The sequence below is a fragment of the Orbicella faveolata genome, unplaced genomic scaffold (genome assembly GCF_042242905.1).
Source record: "Orbicella faveolata isolate gen_17 unplaced genomic scaffold, um_ofav_v1 contig_3, whole genome shotgun sequence".
Lineage (NCBI taxonomy): Eukaryota > Metazoa > Cnidaria > Anthozoa > Scleractinia > Merulinidae > Orbicella > Orbicella faveolata.
This window is the reverse complement of record NW_028301558.1, coordinates 18,054,560-18,076,019: the sequence shown is the minus strand read 5'-3', so window position 1 is coordinate 18,076,019 and position 21,460 is coordinate 18,054,560. Positions and strand designations below refer to the sequence as shown.

The following is a 21,460-nucleotide window of genomic DNA, read 5'->3' as shown; positions in this document are numbered from 1 at the left end:
TTGTAAGTGTACATTCAAATCTGTTAAAGGTACATTGCTTTGTACGTGAACATTTATCTTTGTATGAATACCTTTCACCTACCTCAGTAAGTGTACATTTCAACATTGAATGTAAATGTAAAAAAAGGACAGAATGTACATTTGAAGGTGAATGTACTTACTGACCACTTAAACTTGGCATATCTATCTCAAAATTTTTTCCACTCACTCGGACTTAAATAGCCCTGCATGCAGAAGTCATATAATTTTTGATTTAATATGAAAAGAGCATATCAGGAGAATATTTTTTTATATTTTAAATCACGTGTATGATTACAGACCAAATTGCACTCCGCTCAGTTCAATTACCATTCTTAATTTTGCTAAAGTAGCCCTTCATGATTCAATCATTTAGAGCTACTTTAGTAAAATTAAAAGAAATATTCTCCTGATATGCTCTTGGTAACAAAGCAGGAATCCCACCCATACCCATTTCATACTTCTTTGGGGACCAAGAAATGAACGTTTTAACCCTCATAGGGTAAAAAACTTTTATTCCTTGACCATGAGAGTCCACCCAGGAATCCCACCCAAGAGGAAAATAAACAGCATTGAAATCTTCTTTCTCAAAAAATGTCCATCCCTCCCTCGTCACTCCCTTACCAGTAAACAAGAAACGAAAAACATACCCCCGAAAAAACAACCCTACAGGCAAACGTGACCGCGACTTCAAGTGCCGTTCGACGGCCACCCTAAAAAAACAAACATTTTCTTGAACAATTGCCACGTCCGGGCTTGGCCTGTTGAAGAGCTCCACACATCGAGGTAAGATACCCTCCTCTGGCTCCCACGAGGCTTCGTAGGGCGAGTAGCCCTTCCATTGCACCAAATATTCTACCTAATTAAATGAAAGGCAAGAAAGGCTCGTGCTGATTTCTGGTAAACACTGAATTCAGTTAATATCAACCAAGCGAGCACGTGCGAAAACAGGCACTACAATCAAACACTTACCGTTCCATTTCTTTCCCGTCTTTCGACGAGCCTTTCAACTTCCCAATACGACGATCTTCTGTACTTGATTATTTTTGGCTGGCCAAAGTCGGCGTCCGCGGATGAAATCGAATTTAAGACCGAGAAGTAGCCTGTAGACGGTCTATCGCGCGACGCCATTTTGGTTTGAATACAGCTTCGGCTTTAACAGACGGGCCAATCACACGCTAGCTTTATTGACAGGCTGACATGTGTACTGGAGCATAACAGAAATAAGCACCACCCACTTTGGTTCGGAATTTCTGGCTATGATGAGCTCCCATGCAAGCACAAATCCAAAATGACTAGTGATTGTTGCGTTTTCAAATTTCTCCGGCGAAGTGTGGACGGGAAACATTTGACGCGTTTTCAGAGTGAAACCTCCGTTTTTAAATTTCTGCAGTGTAGTGTGCACGGGACTCGGGGCCGTAGTGAAGTCGCTCTGTTTGGCGAATACAACAAACTAGCATGCATGTAATAATTGATATGCCAATTTTCCTCAATGAGACGACTAGATAAACAATTTTGTGAATAATAATGGTATGCCTTGTTCTAATTATTTGACCTTTGCAACTGAGAGCTTTTTTATCCGCGCAATTGCTTGGCTTGACTTACTCCTTGCTTCTCATCTTAGAAGTGACATTCTTATTTACTTCAGCCGAGACAAATATCATGTCAGCAAACCTTAACGTATTTTTAGATTTATTTTGATAATTATGTGACAATGTATCTTTTATGTTAATTCTAATAGGGCAACCAACGCGAAAAATTTCCCGTGCGCCGCGATGACTCATCTAGAAAATTGTTCTACTTTACCTTCTAATCATATTTCATTCATGTGAATCAAGGAAACAGAGGCTCTGATCTAGATTATCCCATTACCGCTTCCTTGTCGTAGTGAGAAAGTTAAGGTTTTTCTGCAAAAGATTCACACTGTATCCAGTCAGCTATGAAATCTTCCGTACCTCGCGTCGGCCTTAGTTTCATGGCTGTGTTCGTGTTGGGTTTGGTCTTTCAAGGCGCCTCTGCCGTGAGAGACTTGCATCATGAAAACGAAGTTGCTGGAAAAGCTCATCTGCGATTAGATAAAAGATCTGTTAGCAAAAACGCAACACCCAACATGCCGAACATTCTGAAACGACTGAAAGCCTTGGAGGAAAAGTGAGTAATGCTTCATAATTTTTACAGTTTTGTTCGGTAACGAACTTGCTATAGCGAACCGAATGACAAGGTTAGAAGCATTCATCATCAGTAAAATCTATTGGAAGTTGACGGCGCTTGCTCCAGTGTAACTTTACATGATCACAGGAAGTTGGCACTATTAAGTATCTCAAGCCAGTTATATTGCATTAAAATGGAGAGATTGATGGACCTAATTAAGAAAAGCGCCACAGATTGTTAGAAAAGATGGCTTCCCGAAAGAAATCTTGAAACTTAGTTTATCCCTGACTGGACAACTAAATTAAACCGTAACTGAATGATAAATAAATTTTAAATTTCTTACCCAAATCATATACGGTATAATGGAGAGAAACTTTCAATTACATCCTTGGAAAAGATTAGAAATTTTTTAAGGGTTCATTCTGCTTTTCTCACAGGCATGACAAGAGTCTTAAAAGCGCAAACTTAACAACGCAACGATTGCAAGAATTGGAGAAAAGGTTTGAAAAAATTAGTAGCCTACGTTTATTAGATCCTGAATACATATAATATTGCAATTACTCGTTAATTCCATAGGCCTCCTGATTTTCCCTTTTGATGTTGTCCGGTAGTTTCTTTAGTAACGGCCTGTAGTTTCTTTAGCGTCTTTAGTGTCTGTAGTGTCTGCAGTGTCTGTAGTTTCTGTAGTTTCTGTAGTGTCTGCAGTGTCTGCAGTGTCTGCAGTGTCTGCAGTGTCTGCAGTGGCTGCAGTGGCTGCAGTGTCTGCAGTGTCTGCAGTGTCTGCAGTGTCTGTAGTGTCTGTAGTGTCTGTAGTGTCTGTAGTGGCTGTAGTGGCTGTAGTGGCTATAGTGGCTGTAGTGGCTGTAGTGCTGTAGTGCTGTAGTGCCTGTAGTGCCTGTAGTGTCTGTAGTGTCTGTAGTGTCTGTAGTGTCTGTAGTGTCGGTAGTGTCTGTAGTGTCTGTAGTTTCTGTAATGTCTGAGCTGTAGTTTCTGTAGTTGCTGTGGTTTTTGTGTTATAACAATAAGGTCCTATAGGTTGAAGTGTTCATTTGCTGTAGTTTGTGAAGCTGTATACGTAAGTGCTTATTCATGATTGCGTTTTTTCCGCAGTTTGCATATTTGCTTGTGTAGTTTGTTTAATACAGTTATGAAGATGCGAAGCTCCTCTGTTTTAGACCCTCTGTTTTTTTATATTTCTATGTACAGAATTGAGGCCTTGTTAAAACCCAGGTCAAGTGATTCCTGGTGGATGGGCTACGTTTTGGGTATGTATATGGACAGTTATAAAAACATTCGCGCCCAAAATATTTCCTCCTGCAGATTTTTTTAATACTTGCCGTGTAGTAAAGTAACGATCAAATTTTTCCAAAAAGGCGAAAAAAAATTGCCCCGCTTGATTTCGAGATAAGACGATAATTACTGAAGATTATGCGTATTTCAAGCTCTGTCTTATTTTAATACCATCTTAGTGTACACTATCAGCAGTAAAAAAAGCTGCGTTAGTGAAAGTTAGATCAGGTAAACGAACTCAGTTAAACACAACTAAGTCTATTAAATAAACGTTTGCAGCTGACGTCGTTCCTTGAGGTAGAATAGGCCTTGAGAGAAAAAGAGAGTGTATTAATCTTGCCCGTCCAAATTCGAAGAAACCTCTGATCGCTGAATACGTTCTTCTTACTACCTGAAAACGTCAAGCTGGTCTTGTTATGAGCTCTTCACTAGAGTTAAGTTTATTTAAAGTACAGCTGGGAATACATTTGGAAAAATAAGGGGTTTCCCATCATATGGATCGTTACATATTTTAAATGTGACTAAAGATATCGATCAAAGCAAAAACTGAGCAGAGCTTCTTATCAAATCGGAGTGGAATGCCAGCATATAGTGAGTTGATGCAGTCCTGAATCTAAAATAACAGATCTGTTTTAAGATTAGCTAACTAGCTAAGACACATGTTGTTTATTCACTTTGTGTTTCTTTTTCGTTCTGTGAAAAAAATTCAGGGCGAGACGGTCGAAATAACGGGCAAGGCATGATGGGACCTCCTGGACAGCCTGGAACGCCTGGACAAATTGGTCCAAAAGGTAAGAGAAAAACTGATGGTTACAAAAATAGGTTCTAGCACTGGAAAATTTGGTGGATTAGCAAGCAGGTAACCAGCTGTGAAATGAATAAGAGCTATATGTCCAACAGTTAATCAGATTATCAGCTTTGCTTTTGTTTTGGCAAGATCCTAATTAGTTAGAGCATGCTGCCCAAGATGCTGAGCGCAATAAACGGCGACCGTTAAGGTCGATTTAGACAGCGAATGCACGAGGAGCACAAACAGTGGTAAAAATCTCACATAACCAGATAACGGTAGATATTATATCACAACAGCTTCAAACATTCATTATTGATGGAAGATCTTTGATGGAAACTTGTTAGCCTACGGGACTGTTAATTCTGGGCTTTTGTCTTTGTTTTTATAAAGCTGAATAAAGAATAGCGAAATAAAACAGTACGGGAAAATGGAGATAGGAACTACCAAGTCGTGCCTAATTGACGAAAAATCTCAAATCTTGTTTGTTTGGCACTGAAGGAATACTGACTTTATTTTTGTCAAATGCAGAGCGATTAGGGAGGCAAACGAAGAAAACAAAACACAAGCACGGTCACTTAAGACTTTCATATATAGAACAAGCTATCGACAAAAACAACAGCTTTTTGTTTTGCTACAGGTCCTAAAGGAGATCAGGGAAGTAAGGGCGATAAAGGGGAAGACGGAAAGTCTGGGGTGAAGTATGTTCGTTGGGGAAGGACCACATGTCCTAGTGGAGCTGAAGTTGTTTACAAAGGTTGGTATATGCAGATTTGTAGGGCTTTCTATAAAAGGTGAATTTAAAAAAGTGAGTTTGTTCGTCTCATAGCGTAACGAAATAATTCGAAATGAAAATAAAATGAACCTGTCACTGGAGGATTTCCTATTTATGTCCAGAGATGGTTAGTTCTTCTCAGGCATATCCGGGTATGACACTAAATGTGTTACATACGTCTAAATGGGCGTTGATATTCTCACCTTGAAAAAAACAACTGCATTCGTTACTGGTAATTCAAAGAAAATTCCTCTAATATTCTCATTTAAGTAGACAAAAGCTGGATATGCGAATGAATTTTAAGAAACTTTAAGTTTCTTGCAGTTATTCTCTTTATAAATTGTCGATCAATATAATTATTTTTGGACATGAGAATAGCTATCAACTGTTTTATGTGCATTAGGTTTAATTGGTGGTGAGCATTACACCCACCCAGGCGGGGGAGTGAATTATCTTTGCCTTCCATACGATCCAAAGTACGACAAATACAACGATGGAGGGCAGAACTCGGGATTCATGTATGGCACTGAGTATGAAGTCAGCGGTTTCAACCCATTTAAGAAAAATCTCAATGACCATGAGGCACCGTGTGCTGTTTGCTTCGTCAAGTCACGTGGCTCAATGCTTATGATGCCCGCACGGAATGATTGTCCATCTGGCTGGACCGAGGAGTATCATGGGTACCTGATGACTGGATACTACAACTACAACAAAGCATATGAGTTCGTCTGTGTCGACGAGGATCCAGAGTATGTTCCCGGTAGTCAGGCCAACAAGAATGGTGCCTTACTCTACTTCGTGGAAGGAGCATGTGGCTCACTCCCGTGCAACCCATATGTCAGCGGAAGAGAGTTGACATGCGCTGTGTGCACTAAGTGACCGCAGGCCGCCATTCCTCTGGAAACCTGAAAGACGGAACATGTGATTTCATAGTCTTCATAACTTCTTGTGATTAACATGACATAACACAAAATCGAGAAACTAGGAATTTTAGTTACAGAAGTACACGATAATGAAGTTCGCTCTTTCAGTTTAAAGTATCGAACTGAAGAACACGATGTACATGTAACGAATAAATAACAGTAATAAACTGTGCAAGATCGTGCAATCAAAAGTTATCTTCTTTGCTTCACTGCCACTCAATTCAGTTTCATCTCCAGAGCCCTTGATCCTGTTGGTCAAAGCCAGAACCGTAAACTTCCAAAAGTAAGGGCCCTCTTTACTTTCGGAATTAGCAGTCTTTGGGGTTCGTTACTTTCATAAGTTTACGGACCTTTACGGTAGTCACCTCTAAGTGGCTTCATTCTGTATTGAGGACGCTCGCTATGCTACATCAATTTAAGGCGAAAAATGTATTCAATGTTGTAACTAATAGCGTTTTCTTAATACAAACCTACATTTAACCAACTTAGTTTGCATACCATAACCTGCATAGACTCCATGTCTGTTGAGCAGACATGTTACCTGGAGGAAATTTATGAAATTTATCTCTGGAGAAAATTTCGAAGTCTCTTCTACCCCGATATCCTGCGATATCAAGTTGCTGACCAAATATGGCCTCATTTCTTGTCTGTCTAAATACAGTACATACCTAATCTTACCTTTTTGGCACAATTCGGTGGCATTACAGTCAGTGTTGAAAGAAAGAAAGATTTCAAATAGACACAAATCCCAACTGGCGGGAGTCAGACCAGTTTACAAGCGTGACCGAGGAGTTGAACTAGAGTCTACCGAGAAAAAAATTACAGCTTAGTGGTCAGAGCGGGACTTAAACCTGCGACCTCCGAATTTCAAGTCTGTCGCTCTAACCACTCAGCCACGCTGCCTCCTCCATAAACATAGACGGCCGATAATGTACGATAGCTCAGCCAGTCAGAATTTTACGTTTGCACTTCTGCAGGTAGAATGAGTCCTACGAAAACTCAATAGAAAGACACAACTAGCATGAGCGGTTGACGTAATAAGGGTGCGAGCAAAGAAAATTTACAGTTTGATAATGGAAACAAACGAACAATTCTCTTTTCTTTTTCTTTTTTTTCGAAGTGTTTTCTCGAAATAAATAGAAAATTTAGCATTTTGCTCTCTAGCATTTTGATTGGTTCTTTCTTATGATCTATTGGAGATCAGAAGCATAGATGACGTCATTAGCTATTGAAAAAGCCAATATTTATCGCTAAAACCAGTTTTTCATGACCTTAGCATCGTCCCAGTTCCCCTCTGCAGTCATCTGATCTTGCAAAATGCGACGAAAACGTAGAATTGTGGATGAGGTAGTTCCATCGAGTAAGACGGAATATTTAAATTATCTAAGAGTTGGTCCACTTGGTTATTGTATATTGAATATTACAAAAGTGCAATGGAAACGGTTTTCTATTCAAGGCAAACAAATTGACAGGAACCTGTTGGCGACAAAAAACTGGATGTGTGTTTACAGACGTTTTTGTTCTGTTCGTGCGAAAATAAGGTGAAACCTGACCCGAACCACCATCTCTCCTTGCCACAACTGTACTTCGATAGGTGGTTGAAGAAGAAAAACTACCGATATTTCATTTCCCCGTTAACTCGAAAAATTGTCATTGTAATTTGCCCTTTGTGCTGGCACTTAAAGTTGTCGAATGGGGCCTGGATTCGTTCGAACACACTTTTCCTCACCTCACGAAGTATTTGCTTTGCGCTTTGATTGGTTCACTGAATTGTCTACGGTTATTGTCCTTAGTTGTTTTGTTAATCTTTTGAATATGAAATAAACAAATTATCACATGTTAAAGGACGTTCTCGCCCAATGCTTTCCTACCAACCTTTACTGCCCACGAAATTCATGAGGCAACGTCACGCCATCCCACCGTGACATTTAGCGCGCGCTATGCAAGAAATATAAGCAATGCAAGTATAGGGCTTAATAGCGTTTGCGTTAACTTCACCTGCAGTTTACTTCCTTAAAAGGCAGGTGAACCCCGCATTTCTTTTCATAGATCACTTTTTTAAATCGATTTTCCCCACTTTAACAAAAAAAATCTGGCCATGAGAAGTTACAAATATTTCTCCTTTTCTGTTCTCGTGCGACCGAGGTTTTCTTGGAATGAGAACGGGCAAGACTAATGTGTATTCTTTTTTAAAACTTTTTCTACCTCAAGGAACAACAACAGCTATAAAAGTTTACTTAATATATTTAGTTGTGTTGAACTGAGTACGTTTATCAGGGTTGTAGCCAGTATGAGGCAAACCGAGGAACTTTGTTTTCGAACTGAGGCAGTTGCTTTAGTCATTTTTTTCCGTTTTTGTTGAATTTCTTTTATAAGTAGGAGGAAAGTCAAACACTGCTGATTACCTAAAAAGAGAATTAAACCATGGACATTACCTCGGTTATACCTTGTTTATGGCTATGGCCCTGTATGTCTGATCTAAATTTCACTAATGCATGTAGCTCCTTTTATTGCTGATAGCTGTGAGCTATAAGATCGTCTCAAAATGACCAAAGCCTCTAAAAACGCATGGTCTTCAATGCCCCTTATTTCGAAAACGAGCACGGTGACCGCCCATGTTTGGTCTTTTTTTGGCAAAAGTTAATGTTTATCTTGCTGCATGGCAGGTTTTAAAAAAATCTGATCGTGGGAACATTTTGGGCGCGAACGTCCTTAGGAGCCTGATACCGTTTTTTTCACTAGTGTTTCAAACCATGCTCACTCACTCGAGGCTCGTTTTTCATTGATCTTAGTTAAGTTTATTATTGTTATTCGTACACTACATCCATGTAAATCATCAATCCGATACTTTTGATTAAAAGCGCAGAGTTCATCATGGTCTACTTCTTTGACTAAAACTGATCAAGTTTCGATTCATCTTTACGTTACATTAAATCACAAAAATTGCTCTTCAAGACATCTTGTTCTGTAGCCTCGCTTTTCACCGTTATGGCCGTCGTTGGTCACTTGGTGCAAACAGCGCACGTTAACTCTCTCCCACCGACATATGGTCTACATGGAAGTGAGCCAGCACACTTCCCCTCCACAAGGTACAGTAGCGCACCGATCGTGTTGGCCTGGGTACCAGGGACATACTCTGCATCTTCGTCTACACATATGAAGTCAGTTTGCTTTGGGTTATTCCAGTGCTCCGTCATAAGGTACCCATGATACTCCTCGGTCCAGCCAGATGGACAATCATTCCGTGCGGGCATCATAGGCATTGAACCACGTGACTTAACGAAGCAAACAGAACACGGTGCCTCATGCTCATGGAGATTTTCCTTAAATGGGTTAAAGCCGCTGACTTCATACTCAGTGCCGAGCACGCGTCCCGTGGCCTGCTATCCATCTTTGTACTTGTCATACTTTGGATTCAGTGGAAGGCAAAGATAGTTAACTCCGCCATTGTATATATGATCTATACTTTCAGCCATAGTTAAAAAGGAATGAGTTAAAAATACCAACTGAAACGGTTAACATGACAAAGGCCTGAAATGACCCAAAACAACTCAACGATAAAAGTTATTAAGTCAGCATAAAACGTTGAAAACTGGGCATGGAAATAAGACGACGAACTTTGGCAAACAACAGCTAACTGGTTATAGTTATCACTAGCACTCTAGCAAATGAGTGATGCCGTAAAACTTTAGCCATTAATTTGAATCCTAAAGTGAATGAAAGCTACTCAATGAAAGCTACATATTTTGAACAGTCCTTGCCTTTGATACTGTTTCATCGTTAAACTATGTATAACATGGTTCAAAATGTTGAGCTTCTAGACAACGCTCTCAGAATCGAAAAATTTGATCGGATTTCAACTTAAGTTTTACTCTGTAGATTGAAATGGTGCATCCGACTAGATAACATATTTTTATCATTAGTGAAATCCAAATCTGGTTTTAGGGGGTTTGACCTAAGAAACATGAACAAACTTAACTCTCATCACGATGACAACGTTTTCCCGAGAAAAAAATTGTTTCCTAAAAAAATATTAGTAATATTTAACGTTCTGAAAGATCTTGAAAAACAGCTTGATTTTTTCAGCATCTGTAAACAGAAAGGGAGAAAGGTACATACAGTTTATCCTTCATCAACATCGTCATCGTCGTTGTCATCATCATCATCACTATTACTATTAAGCATCACTGTGATTGGTTAATTGATGCTTAAGTGACTGACTTATGAATGGATGGATGGATGGATGGATGGAGGGAGGGAGGGAGGGAGGGAGGGAGGGAGGGAGGGAGGGAGGGAGGGATGGATGGATGGATGGATGGAGGGAGGGAGGGAGGGAGGGAGGGAGGGATGGATGGATGGATGGATGGATCGATAAGACAGATTTGTTATTGTTGAACACCTTCATCATAATTTTATTTAGAAGTCGAGTCAGTGCTGTAGTTCTCACGTAGACCAAAATACATTTCGGGTACCTTACCTCAGGACAGTTTTTCTTCCACGCGCTCTACAATTTTCTCAGCTATCTCTTTGGCCTTTGCTGCCATGTCGTGTGAGTAGACGTCATTCGGAATCTGAGGGTAGGACATTTTGTCTGGATAACGCATACGTGTGGAATCACCCACAAGATTTTCCAGCTGTTCTGCTAAGTCGGCTAACTCTGGGTCTTCCAAACCGTAGCAATTGTCAACCAAGTTGTGGACATTCGTCTTGTCTGCGTCTTTGCTATAACGAGCAGCTTTTAACGCCTTTTCAGCGGCCTGTAAAGACAAGCCAATCCTATCAGCTTTCTTGTAAGGCTATTAATACTTTCCACCAGCAAGGTGAGGCACTTTTAATTACATTGTTTCTTATTTAATTTTTTTTCACTTTAAACCTATTTGTTTGACTTCCATAAAAAATGAATTCGCTCAGAAAATTATGCCATGAAAGTAAGGCTGCAAATATAAAGCTACGTAAGATTTTATCGACATGGATGGCCTCCATGTGGGAGCGGACAACACTAGACGCATTTATTCACGAACTCCGTTATAATCACAACAACAACGAGACAGGTGTTCTGCACGTTGTAGTGTTTGTCTCCATGTGTTTATATTTTTTGTGTGCCTGTATTTCAATCATAATATTATCTTTATTGTTGTTAATAAAAGTTAAATATACCTGATGGAATTTAAAACACGTCCACTCAAAAGAAGACATGGAGAAGTGAAACTCTTCTGAACCGGCGTTGAGGTCAGCCTTAGCTTGCCTGAGCCAGCGCTTGGCCTCTTGTGGTTGAGGATTCCTGGTGCAGAAACTTGGAGGGAAATTCCGCAACGATCTTTTACACAATGAAGATCCCCAAGAGCCGTAGCGTCTACAGAACTTCCTTTTGTATTCTGTACGCTGAGAGCCATGTTCTCTTGCACGCTCTCCCCAGGAAGCAAAGAATTCGTCATATGAGCCACCGAGTCGTGAAACTTCACTCGCTATGTGTTGATAAACTGAGCTATAGAATTCTTCATTACCTGCATTTTTCTTTGGATGCCATCGCAGACACAAGCGCTTGATGATTTGCCGTCTTTCTTCTTCTGATACCTGAGATTCCCATGCCTCTCCCAACATCTTCGAGATTTCGTCAAAGACTTCTTCCTTACTTCTAAGGCACCCGGAATGCTCATCAAAAATTGCTTTGAGGCGGCAAAATTTAAACAATTTTGTGGCTTTCACCTTAACCAGCTCTTTGTCGTTTCCAATGTTGATACTGTAAGTCTTTGTCAAAAGGCTTACATCTTTATCGGTTACTTCTTCGATAATTACTGCGTAGATGTACGTCGCAGTGCCCTTAATTGGGTTTAGACTTGGATCATGTAGCTGAAAGCCTACGTATTCTTTAGGTTCAAATTCTTCAAAGGCGTTGTCCAGCAAATGGTGGTCTTCAATTGGAATCAAGGTGCCTGGCTCTGGGTAAAGAGCCATTTGCTCTGTATTGTAGCTTCCATCTTTGCGAATACGATGTGTATCCAGTAGAGACTGAATCATCGCCGGAGGGCATTGCAACATTTCAGGAATCACAAACGCGTTCTTTCCAAGATATTCTCCATACATTTCGACGATCACTTTAGCCACCAAAGTTGACAGGGAAATTTTGCTATCTTTTGTAGTGGTTGCATTGACATACACCCTCCATATATGCCTATCAGACATCTCAATTTTCTCTGTGAAATAGGGTACTTCATCTTCACTTCCACAGATCAAAACACCATTGTGAAAAAGGGACGTCCTTAGACTCTCAACTGCAAAGAGCTCGATGGCTGTGAGATCTTTTTCAATGTCTACAGTTACTCCTTTGTCGATATCCTCCTCCCGAGAATTGGTGTGTCTTATAATTCTCGCAATCCCAAGACCAAAATGAACCGACGAAAGCTGCTGTTTCAACGCGTTTACCACCCCTTTAGTTACAATGACGGTATTCTCTGGATCAGCTAGTTTCTCCTTGACCACTGAGGATAGCATTATGGGCTGCAAAGGTTGAGGCAATTTCATCAATAGGTCTTCATAGGTGACCTCGGCAGATTTGCACTTCACGTTCATCAAGTTAAGGTCAAGGACAAAAGGTTGATTAATTCCCTGGATCCGATCACCATAGGTAGGAGCATCGTCAAACACAAGTTTCTTTGATTCCTGTAAGGTAACCGGGACTGTATTGATTGACGCATTCTGGACGGGGCCTCTTGAAGGCATTGATGGAAGGTACATTGTAGAAAGGGTGGACAAGTCTGCTGCCTTCTCCTGCAAACTATCAAAGAACCCTTCGACCGCTCTGGAACAAGTGCGAACCTCATTTGGCTGTAAAAGTTCACCCTGGGAATTTTTCTGCAAAATCTCTAAGACCATGGCGTAATGGATAGGTGTTGCAGTTTTGGAGCAGCCTAGGAACTCAAACAACGGATGAAACATTCCAAATTCTGGAGGTAGTCTGTAAAGAAAAGGCCTGATCTCACGATGCTCGTACAATTCCAGGATTGCCTGCCTTGGGAAAATTAGCTTCCTTCCTTGTTCAACCAGAACACAGGGTATCTTTTGGAGTCGCCGCTTTGCTTCACTGTCTTTCGTGGCATTTTTCTGCAAAAACGAGTAAATACTCTGCATGACCTCCGTTATTGTTGACAATTCCTCGCTCGAAACATGCTCTCTCTCTAATTCATTGCCTCCAAGATGGTAACAGATTCTCTGGCAGTGGTTGACGACAAGATCGACGGATGGCTTCGCCGCAACCTTAAGCTGATCGAGAAGGTTGTTAAGGTCTCGATGAGAACAGCGGAGATTGTATCTCGGATCCGCCCAGCGTGGAAGCAAATGCGCTTCTGTCCAAGCTATCTTTTCATGGTCGCTAACAACGGCTCCACTAAATGCAATGAATGGAATTTCACCCCTTTTTTTCCCCCCATACGGTGGGCAGATCGCCTGTAGTAGCTCGTCAACAGGATCTGCTGCCACAAAGGCAACATCACGGACAATCGATAAGAGACCTTCAACAACCACATTGGGTCGAGAGATGAGATGACAAACCAAGACTTCAGACTTTTTGTAAGTGTCGTCAGTTTGTGCTGTTTCAGCTTCACGCTCAACTAGCTTGGCAAACTTCAGAAAATTGTCGTGGGAAACATCTTGAACAAGACCAATCTTCCTCAGAAACGTTAGCCATTCCTCGGAGTTAAAAGCTTCAGGCGGAAAGCTGTCTTGTGGCAACATGGCAGCGAAAACATTGTTGTCAGGGTCATAGAAACTGGACACTTTCTTTAACGTGCCGTCTTTTGAGGGAATGAGTTTCTTCGCTTTCAAATATTCAAACAGCCTTTTCTTCTCAGTTGCTTCATGCTCGTTCTCACTTCCACCTGTCAAGGAAATATAGTCACGAATAAATCGAAGATGAGTCAACCTTCCGTCATGGCTTAGATGCTGAAAACATCTCAGGACAAAGTCTATATAAACTTCAACAGGCGATGCACTCTTCAGCTGTAAGAATCCGAATAGGTCCGACAGTTGTTGACGAGACCTCAAAAGCAAGCAGCTCAGCTTAGACTCAACGACACACATCTCCTTCGCAGGGATTTCACAGGGTATGACAAAAGCCGTTTTTCCTTCAAGATTTTGCAGCACACCATTTGCACTTGGATAAAATGGGAGCTTCCTCAAAATTTCTCTGTCGGCATCCGTCAGGCTTTCGATGTTGTGGCTGAAGTAATCGAGAACGACAATCGCATCTGTTAATTTCAACTTGTTATCAAGGGACGAGGGATTCCACTGAAGTTTCTGATTGAGTGCAAAAAGAAGGGAGTGGGGAGAACTGACCGTGGCGACTAGATTGCGTGCCAACTCGTAAGAATCTCGTTTACTGTACAAAACTGGACCAATGCTCTGGGTTGTTAACGCAGCCGTATTTAGTTCAGGTAAGCCCAAATTTCTGAGAGCGTCGACCAACTTCTGGCCAGTCGTACCGCAACCTTTGAAATCCAGAACAGCTTCAGCCTTATTCAAGGGTATCAGGAGGTGAGTTACGCCTGGCTGCTTGTCGCTAAAACACGACGTCTCAGTGGATGGCAGAAGACACCATTTCGAAAGTGGGGAGAAAAGATCACGAATAAATGCAGCCATAGTTTCTTCTTTCACATCTTTTTCCTTTGCGGTAGTGCGGGCAAATTCTTGCAAAAAGTCCCAAACTCTGCGAATCCAACGTAGACTTGGCAAGGAGGCAGATTTGTTTTCAGGATACCACTTTAAGTACTGATCTTCGCTGTGATAACAGGGAGGTAAGGTTAGATGCAACTGGGAGGCGAACGTTTTGACATCTAAAGGACAAAAAACAGTGACGTTTCTAGGATCAACACTGCTGAAAACTTCCATGCGAACTCTACTGTGCACGAAAAGAGGCTCCGAACGTGGTAAAATATCAACATAGGGACTCAAGCATCTTGGTTGTCTCTCGCTGAAAGGGTGCAACCACTTATCTTCAGTAAGTAGTAACGGAAGTCCAGAGAGACTCTCCAGAAAATGCGCGTCATCTTTGCAGTACTTAAGCACACAAACCACGCCTTCGATGTCTTTGAAAGGTGTCTTGGTAACATGACAGGGAACTGTTCCAATTCTACAAAGGGGATCATAATCACTGAATGACTTGTAGAAGTCCATCACCGCAGCAGGTGAAACGCAGTACACTTCTACTCCTGCCTCTTTCAGCGAATGGAACACGTCTAAAGAAAATGCCAGCAGATTAAATCCAGTTTTCAGTAGTATTTCTTCAAATGCGGCTTTCCGTTTTAGTCTGGACTCTTCTCTTCTCTTTCTATCGTCTTCCTCTTCACCGCGTTTTGGCGGCAACGGGGCAAAATAGCCTTTGATTTCGAGGTTGTTAAAGTACGTTTGGTCCTTGTCTGTACCAGTCGTTGGAAACCATGATAATTCGACACTTTCAGTTCGTTGCAAATCCTTGGCACATCCACGATAGCCTGCCTGCCCGCTTCTCACCAACGGAATCAGACGCATTTTCTTCTTGTTCATTTCTTGGTAGACTGCGTCAGCCAGGGTCTTCCAACATGGATCATTGATGGGATAGCTCGGAAAGAGCCGTTCATAACTTCTTATTCTTCTGAAGATCATAGTTTTACTGCAAGGCAAAGCAGAACACGTCGAGTCGTGACCGACTGGTAATTGAATGTATTCACGTACTTCGTCCAGAAGGGTGAGATAACAAGAAGCAATGACATCACGCAGTAAAGCACTGTTCCAGTCGCTTTGATAGCCACCTACTTCGCCTCTCCACAGATTTCGTCTGGTCTCATGGTCTAGCGCAAAGTGCCCGTTGATATGAACTGGAAGTTTGGTTCTCAGTGGAAGTGGGAGGTAGCAGTACGCTCTCTTTTCTCGCTGAAACTGAGATGTGCAATCCAAGAGACTTGCAACACCACCAAGTGGAAGCATCCCCAAATGATGTCCTTGGGAGGCATCAAAAACACTTTCTGGTACTGGCTTTTCGAAGCCAACTTGTTGGACAATAAGCCATTTCTCGCTCATCCCATGGTTATCTTTCAGCTGCAAAGTGTAGGTTCCCCTTTTGAACTTTACGTTTATAGGAAGAATTTTCTTTTCCTTTACTTGCTTTCCAATCTCTTTTACATGGCAGGAAAACGCTTCCCTCTTCCTCGCATCGTCTTGGGACATCACTACTTGAACGGAGTAATCATTTATCAGCTTTCCATTTTCGTCTAGAGCAGCAATGCTGATTTTCGTAACGTTGTTTACAAAAAGTAGGACTTCAAACAACTCTTTCTTCAGATTTTCCATCATCTCATCTAATTTCTCCTCGGTGACCGAAGTCTGACATATCTGTGATTCTCGAGCCATTGCCTCAGATTTTAAGGGAAACCTAAACATGGTTGCATTCTGTACGGGAAACTGTTCCTCGAGATAGCATGGAAAAACATCTGGAAACTTTTGCCTCAACATGTCAATGTTCTTGAACATTCTACCGGGTCTTGCTTCACTCGAGTGGGGAATGTACTTGCAGTGTGGGTCCAAAACACAAAGAATATCTCCAATTTCCTCGCTCTTTGATATGAAGGACGGGACATCAGTCAGCTGGTAGACAGCATTGAAACCGACACCGTACTGGCCAGTCTTGTTTGGATCATCGCCTTTGCTGCCCTCACCAAGGTTACATATACCTTCAATATCAGCATTCGTGAATGGCTTGTTGTTGTACACACACAGTGCAGGACCTTGTAGAGGTTTCCAAGTATCCTTGAACACTCTTTTATCTGGGTGCTGCCTAGGATCTTTGATGAAATAGATCTCAGTTGCTTGAGCATCATCGGCATTTTGTAGAAGCTCTTTCAAAACTTCTTTCTCGCCCTGATACCCTGTTAGAATGCGCTTCAATCGATTTGTTAGTTTTTCTTTTTGTCCAAAGGGTAATCCAATGTCATGTTGTTGCAAGGCTTCGTCCCTTCGTGTTTTAACAGCCAGTTGTTCACAGGTTGACCAAGGGATTTTCTCATGGACAAAAAGTTCGTCTGGATCATCAGGCATCCATGGACATTCCTTGAAGCAAAGTTCAACTACGTCGCGCATGACTTTCGTAGAATCTGGAAGATAAACACAGTCCAATTTGTCCCGCACCTCACATGCATCAACACAAGCTCTTTTTAAGGCATCAGCGAGTTGATTCGCCATATTAACAGCCACCTGCAGGGTCGTCTCATCAAGTTGTTTCGTATTAAACTGCAGTTTAATTGCGGAAAGACTTGAAATATAATCTGTTGCCTCAAATTGCTTCCTCACACCAGAAAATTTCATGATCTTCGGAAAGCGAAGGCTTAAATTCGCTGGAAGTTTGAAGAGGTATGGTGAACAATCAGCGCTTACTTCAAAAGCGACACGGGATGCAGAGGTGAACATCTTATCTTTCTCCAACAGAATGAACTTCATTCCGAGCAGGAACTGCTTTGTTGAAGGCACCAGGCTGTCCATTTTGTCTTGTAGATACGAATAGGCTTCGGAGCAAACGCGAACTACTTCTTCATAGCCATTTCGATCAAGTGTGTCGATTTTGGTGGAGATGGCCCTTTCAAGTTGCCTTAACACGTGCTCTGCAGTGACCTTTTTGTCTTCTAGCCGCAACAGTTTCCGCATCTTCTGGGGGACTTCCAGATCAATAATCGGTTCAGTACAACAGACAAGGTACATCTTATCCATAAGATAAACGTTCTTTGGTGCGACCAGAGGACTCCTTCCACTACGAAATTCGTCACCTTTCCAAGGAAGTGGGAAAGACTCTGGTTTTTGCAGAACCGGCAGAAATTGTGCTTTTAGAAGGCGAGTCAACACTGGTCTGGGTGGTGATTTTCCCGTGCGCTTCAGTTTCTTCTCTACGAAATCTAACAGCACTTTGGCACGTTCGATAGCTGCCTTGCTGTTCCCTGCATTCAGCCTCTGGACACTCTCTGCTCTTTCCGCAATGTCTTCCCAAGGAAGATCACTGGACTTCATCCCCAGTTCTTCAAGTTTCGTCAGTACTTGAGGGTGGAGAAACGTATCTTCTTTACCGCAGGGAAACCTTTCATCGTCACCGCAAAATAGAAAGGAAGCTTCTTGCTTGGGATTTATTAGCTGACTCGGGCACTTCAGCGCATTTCCATTTGGTGATACTGGAATGCAAGCATGCCTCATAATTAGCTCGTTGAAATCTTGACTGTTGCGTTTCAAGGCGTACAACACTAGCCTATTTCTCTCATTTGCAGGAATTTTCAAAATGTTAGGGAAGAAGAGATCGCGGAAAAGGCGGGTCTTGTCGTATGTGTTGGCTTTTATCTTTTCTCCTAGGCGACAACGAAGCAATGACTGGAACACCTCAGCTGGCACGTCAATGACCACACGACCGTTTACCAATTGCTGTAGGACTGCAAACGAAACGTTGCCTATCTCGGGATCGCCACGGATATTAGGATCAAGGAATACGACTTGAGAGATGTCTGTCCATCTACGTCCGTCTGAGAACAAATGATGACTTCCACTGGTAATTTGCTCGTAGAATGACTTCAGAAAGGGCCAACAATCTTCGCATACGTTGCAAGCTCTTGGCCACAGTGAATGGTATGCATATAAACTATCGCCTGGAATAATTTTCTTCACATCCTCAAGAAGCTTCAAAAAGGCAGAAACTACCGAATCGTGCAGGAGAACATTATTCCACTCCACTCCGCAGCACGTCTTGTCGTCTTCAAGTTTCTTCTGCAAGTGGCGTCTGTTAGAAGTCACTGCAAATGGTCCATTTATGTGTACAGGTAGGCCGCTATGGATTGGGAGGGGAAGATAACAGAAAATTGTGCCACTGTGGGCCAAACCCTCGACATCCTTAACAACAGGTAGGGGCACAAAATTGCCTGATCCTCTTGGCTCCAACTGGGCGGCTACTCCAGCGGATGGAAGAAGACTGGGGTCATTCTTGGAAAATTGCAATGCCTGACCATTGCCCATTGAGGAAACAACAAGCCAAGTTTCGCACTCTTCACAGAAACGTTCGTGAAGTTTAAAGAATTTCAATCCAGATTCAGTGACACTGCCGTCAACGTTGACTATCATAGAAGATTCAGGAAACACAAATGGTTCAGCTACATGACTTCTTGCTTTCTTTGCAACTTTTGAAGATGCCTGAAGGAAGTTGCACTGCTTAAGCAAATTCTGTTTGTCTGCATCTAATTTCATTGCAGTGACCGGAAGTGTGACCGGGACAGACAATTTCCTCATTATTCCTCCTTCCAACATTGATTTGGTAAACTGAAACATCAGTTCGGGTGGTAGACCTTGACCTGTCGATTGTGAAGTCCTGTGCACTTCCAAATGGAGAACATTCTGAGTAAAAAGAAGCAAGGACTTGCCTCTGTCAAGCAACATTTGTAGAAGCTGCATCACTTCTTGGTCGCTATAAAACAATTTTTTGATTTCGCTCTTTGCCGCCTGTTCTCTCGTCCTCAACGGAAAGCGAAAAAGTGTGCCATCAAATAAGTTGTCTTCTTTGTCTGGGTGAAGATTACAACCAAAGATGCCATTAAACGGTTTGAACTGATCTCTAAACTTGCGCAGTACCTTGACGTCTTTGTTCAAATCAACTCTTATTCCTGGCTTCCTGTTGTTCTTGATGACTTTTCCAAGGTACGAAGTGTGGGGATCAAGTATCACAAAGTAATTCCTGCTGACAAACATGGGCACATCAGTCAGATTATACACTGCATTGAAGCCAAGTCCAAATCGTCCAATTGTTTCAGTGTCATGAACTTTCGTCGCTTCATTCAGTCTTGTCACGTTTATGAAGTCTTCATCTTTGAATGTTGCGTCGTTGTACACCCACAAAGCAGGTCCCTGGCAGCCACTTATGTTCTCGTCAAATAAACATGTTAATGCATCGTCGTTGGTTCTTTCGTCGTACAAGAATTTGACTTCAGTGGCACCAGCATCGTCCGCATTTTGAATGAGCTCTTTTAGTACTGCAAATCCATCTGTATAGTCCTCTAATAGACGATTCAGTCGCGTGGTGAGTCTTTCCTCTTGTCCAAACTCCTCCCATAAGAGCGGCTCATCCGCCATTAAGCATCGGATGACAGTTTGGGCGGAGTCAGCTTTCCTATTAAATAAACATCTTAGGTGACATTTCACAGAAGACGAAAGCTATACTATAAACTACACTCAGTTTTTAGTTTCAGTTAAAATCGAAATTTCTAAACAGTAATTGACGCTGCTCACTAAGATATTTCCCCCAAAAAACCATCAGCGTTAACGACTTTTTAAGGTCCTAAAATAAATAGATAATTGAATATATTGATATTCAAACCCTATATTTAATTAGGTTTTTTCGCTCAACAACTGAAATGAAACCGTTCTGCTATCTAGTTTTCTGTGCTCCAAAGATTTGTATTCATAACATGGTTGGAGAACTGTTTCAGATACTGTTCTCAGCCAAAAGAAATCAAATCACTTCAAGAAGTAAATGAGAGAAGTACATGTGAAATACATGGGAAATGCATGCGAAATCTCTAACCCATGTGCAACTCTATATGGTGAAACAAATGCACACCAGAAAATTTTGAGTTTCATATGCATGTGAACTTCTCTCCTAGTGTCTGAAACTGGAAGTGTATTAATCAAAAGAGAAGTGTCAAAAATAAAACATTATTCACCTGCCGTGTGAAAAAAAAGAGAAACAAGTGTTTCCCAAGTGTGAAATTTCATATGGTTGAGAGAGTTTCAAATGCTAAGAAAATTACACACGTTATAATGTGAAAATATGTGTAACATTCTCCTTGATAACTAGTCACATAAAACATCAGCTAATTCCTCGTGTTTATGTCTGCGAGGTGTACGAGCTAGCTAATGGTTCCATTTTGAGTTCCCTAGCATTCATATTTCGAGCTATAGAAAAATAATTGGCCAGAGTCATCCAAAATGTCGCCGGCCCGTATAATTCATCAACAATGTAAGGAGCGTCTTGATGAGCCTGATGAACGTTAGGAAGGATTACCAAAGTTAAAATACAAGGGATCTAAATCAAAGTAGGATTCATATATGCACATTCTTTCCCAAAACAAAGACTGTCAGTACATTCGCCTTTTGACAGCTTAACTTATAAGGAAGCTCGCATCAGTTCTTTTGGTCTTGGGGTGTGCCAGTTGAAATCAAAATTTCCTGTAGAAGACAAGCCTCGATTTCCTTGACTCTAAAAATATTGTCGAGGTATGATCAAAGATTATTTTCTCATTGGTTTCCAAGCAACTGCTGTTACCATAGCAACGGTAACGAGTGGACGCCCATTTTGAAAAAGGTCAATTATCTCGAAATCCAGTCAGACACTTTATAAGGAAACTTAGGGAGTATAAACCACTCAAGTCCCACAACTTGCAGGCCGATTTAATTAGGAAATAAAATCTGTAAGAGCGTTTTCAAGAAACAATTGGTTTGAATTTCACAAATTATATGTTTGTTATTTGG

At 41.5% G+C, this 21,460-nt stretch overlaps 3 protein-coding genes across 3 annotated transcripts in view; 1 reads left to right on the top strand and 2 right to left on the bottom strand.

Annotated features, from left to right (window-relative positions):
* Positions 1-173: 173 nt before the first annotated feature.
* On the bottom strand, positions 174-1,286 carry LOC149106724 (uncharacterized). The gene is made up of 2 exons (XM_089297287.1): positions 991-1,286; positions 174-877 (listed from the first exon to the last, which is right to left on the bottom strand). The coding sequence occupies exons 1-2, from the start codon at positions 1,147-1,149 to the stop codon at positions 383-385; spliced, it is 654 nt and encodes a 217-aa protein (XP_089153413.1). The 5' UTR covers positions 1,150-1,286; the 3' UTR covers positions 174-382.
* Positions 1,287-1,811: 525 nt separating this feature from the next.
* On the top strand, positions 1,812-6,135 carry LOC110057370 (uncharacterized). The gene is made up of 6 exons (XM_020763954.2): positions 1,812-2,169; positions 2,607-2,669; positions 3,376-3,434; positions 4,170-4,250; positions 4,887-5,003; positions 5,425-6,135. Exons 1-6 carry the CDS (start codon positions 1,958-1,960, stop codon positions 5,898-5,900), a joined length of 1,008 nt encoding a protein of 335 aa, XP_020619613.2. The 5' UTR covers positions 1,812-1,957; the 3' UTR covers positions 5,901-6,135.
* A 2,584-nt stretch (positions 6,136-8,719) lies between these two features.
* Positions 8,720-21,460, bottom strand: part of LOC110057440 (sacsin-like) — a 35,079-nt gene continuing 22,338 nt past the window's right edge. The window contains exons 4-6 of the mRNA XM_089297283.1: positions 11,102-20,099; positions 10,422-10,701; positions 8,720-10,033 (exon numbers count right to left, since the gene is read on the bottom strand). Coding sequence (XP_089153409.1) covers positions 10,423-10,701; positions 11,102-20,062 — 9,240 coding nt within the window. The 5' untranslated portion in view covers positions 20,063-20,099 and the 3' untranslated portion in view covers positions 8,720-10,033; position 10,422. The remainder of the gene's footprint in view (positions 10,034-10,421; positions 10,702-11,101; positions 20,100-21,460) is intronic.

Excerpts from the sequence above, each read along its gene's own strand:
- LOC149106724 (XM_089297287.1), bottom strand. The coding sequence starts at position 1,149 with ATGGCGTCGCGCGATAGACCGTCTACAGGCTACTTCTCGGTCTTAAAT. Across the intron at positions 878-990 it reads GACGGGAAAGAAATGGAACG|GTAGAATATTTGGTGCAATG; the intron begins GTAAGTGTTTGA and ends TCATTTAATTAG.
- LOC110057370 (XM_020763954.2), top strand. The coding sequence starts at position 1,958 with ATGAAATCTTCCGTACCTCGCGTCGGCCTTAGTTTCATGGCTGTGTTC. Across the intron at positions 2,170-2,606 it reads CTGAAAGCCTTGGAGGAAAA|GCATGACAAGAGTCTTAAAA; the intron begins GTGAGTAATGCT and ends CTTTTCTCACAG. Across the intron at positions 5,004-5,424 it reads AGCTGAAGTTGTTTACAAAG|GTTTAATTGGTGGTGAGCAT; the intron begins GTTGGTATATGC and ends TATGTGCATTAG.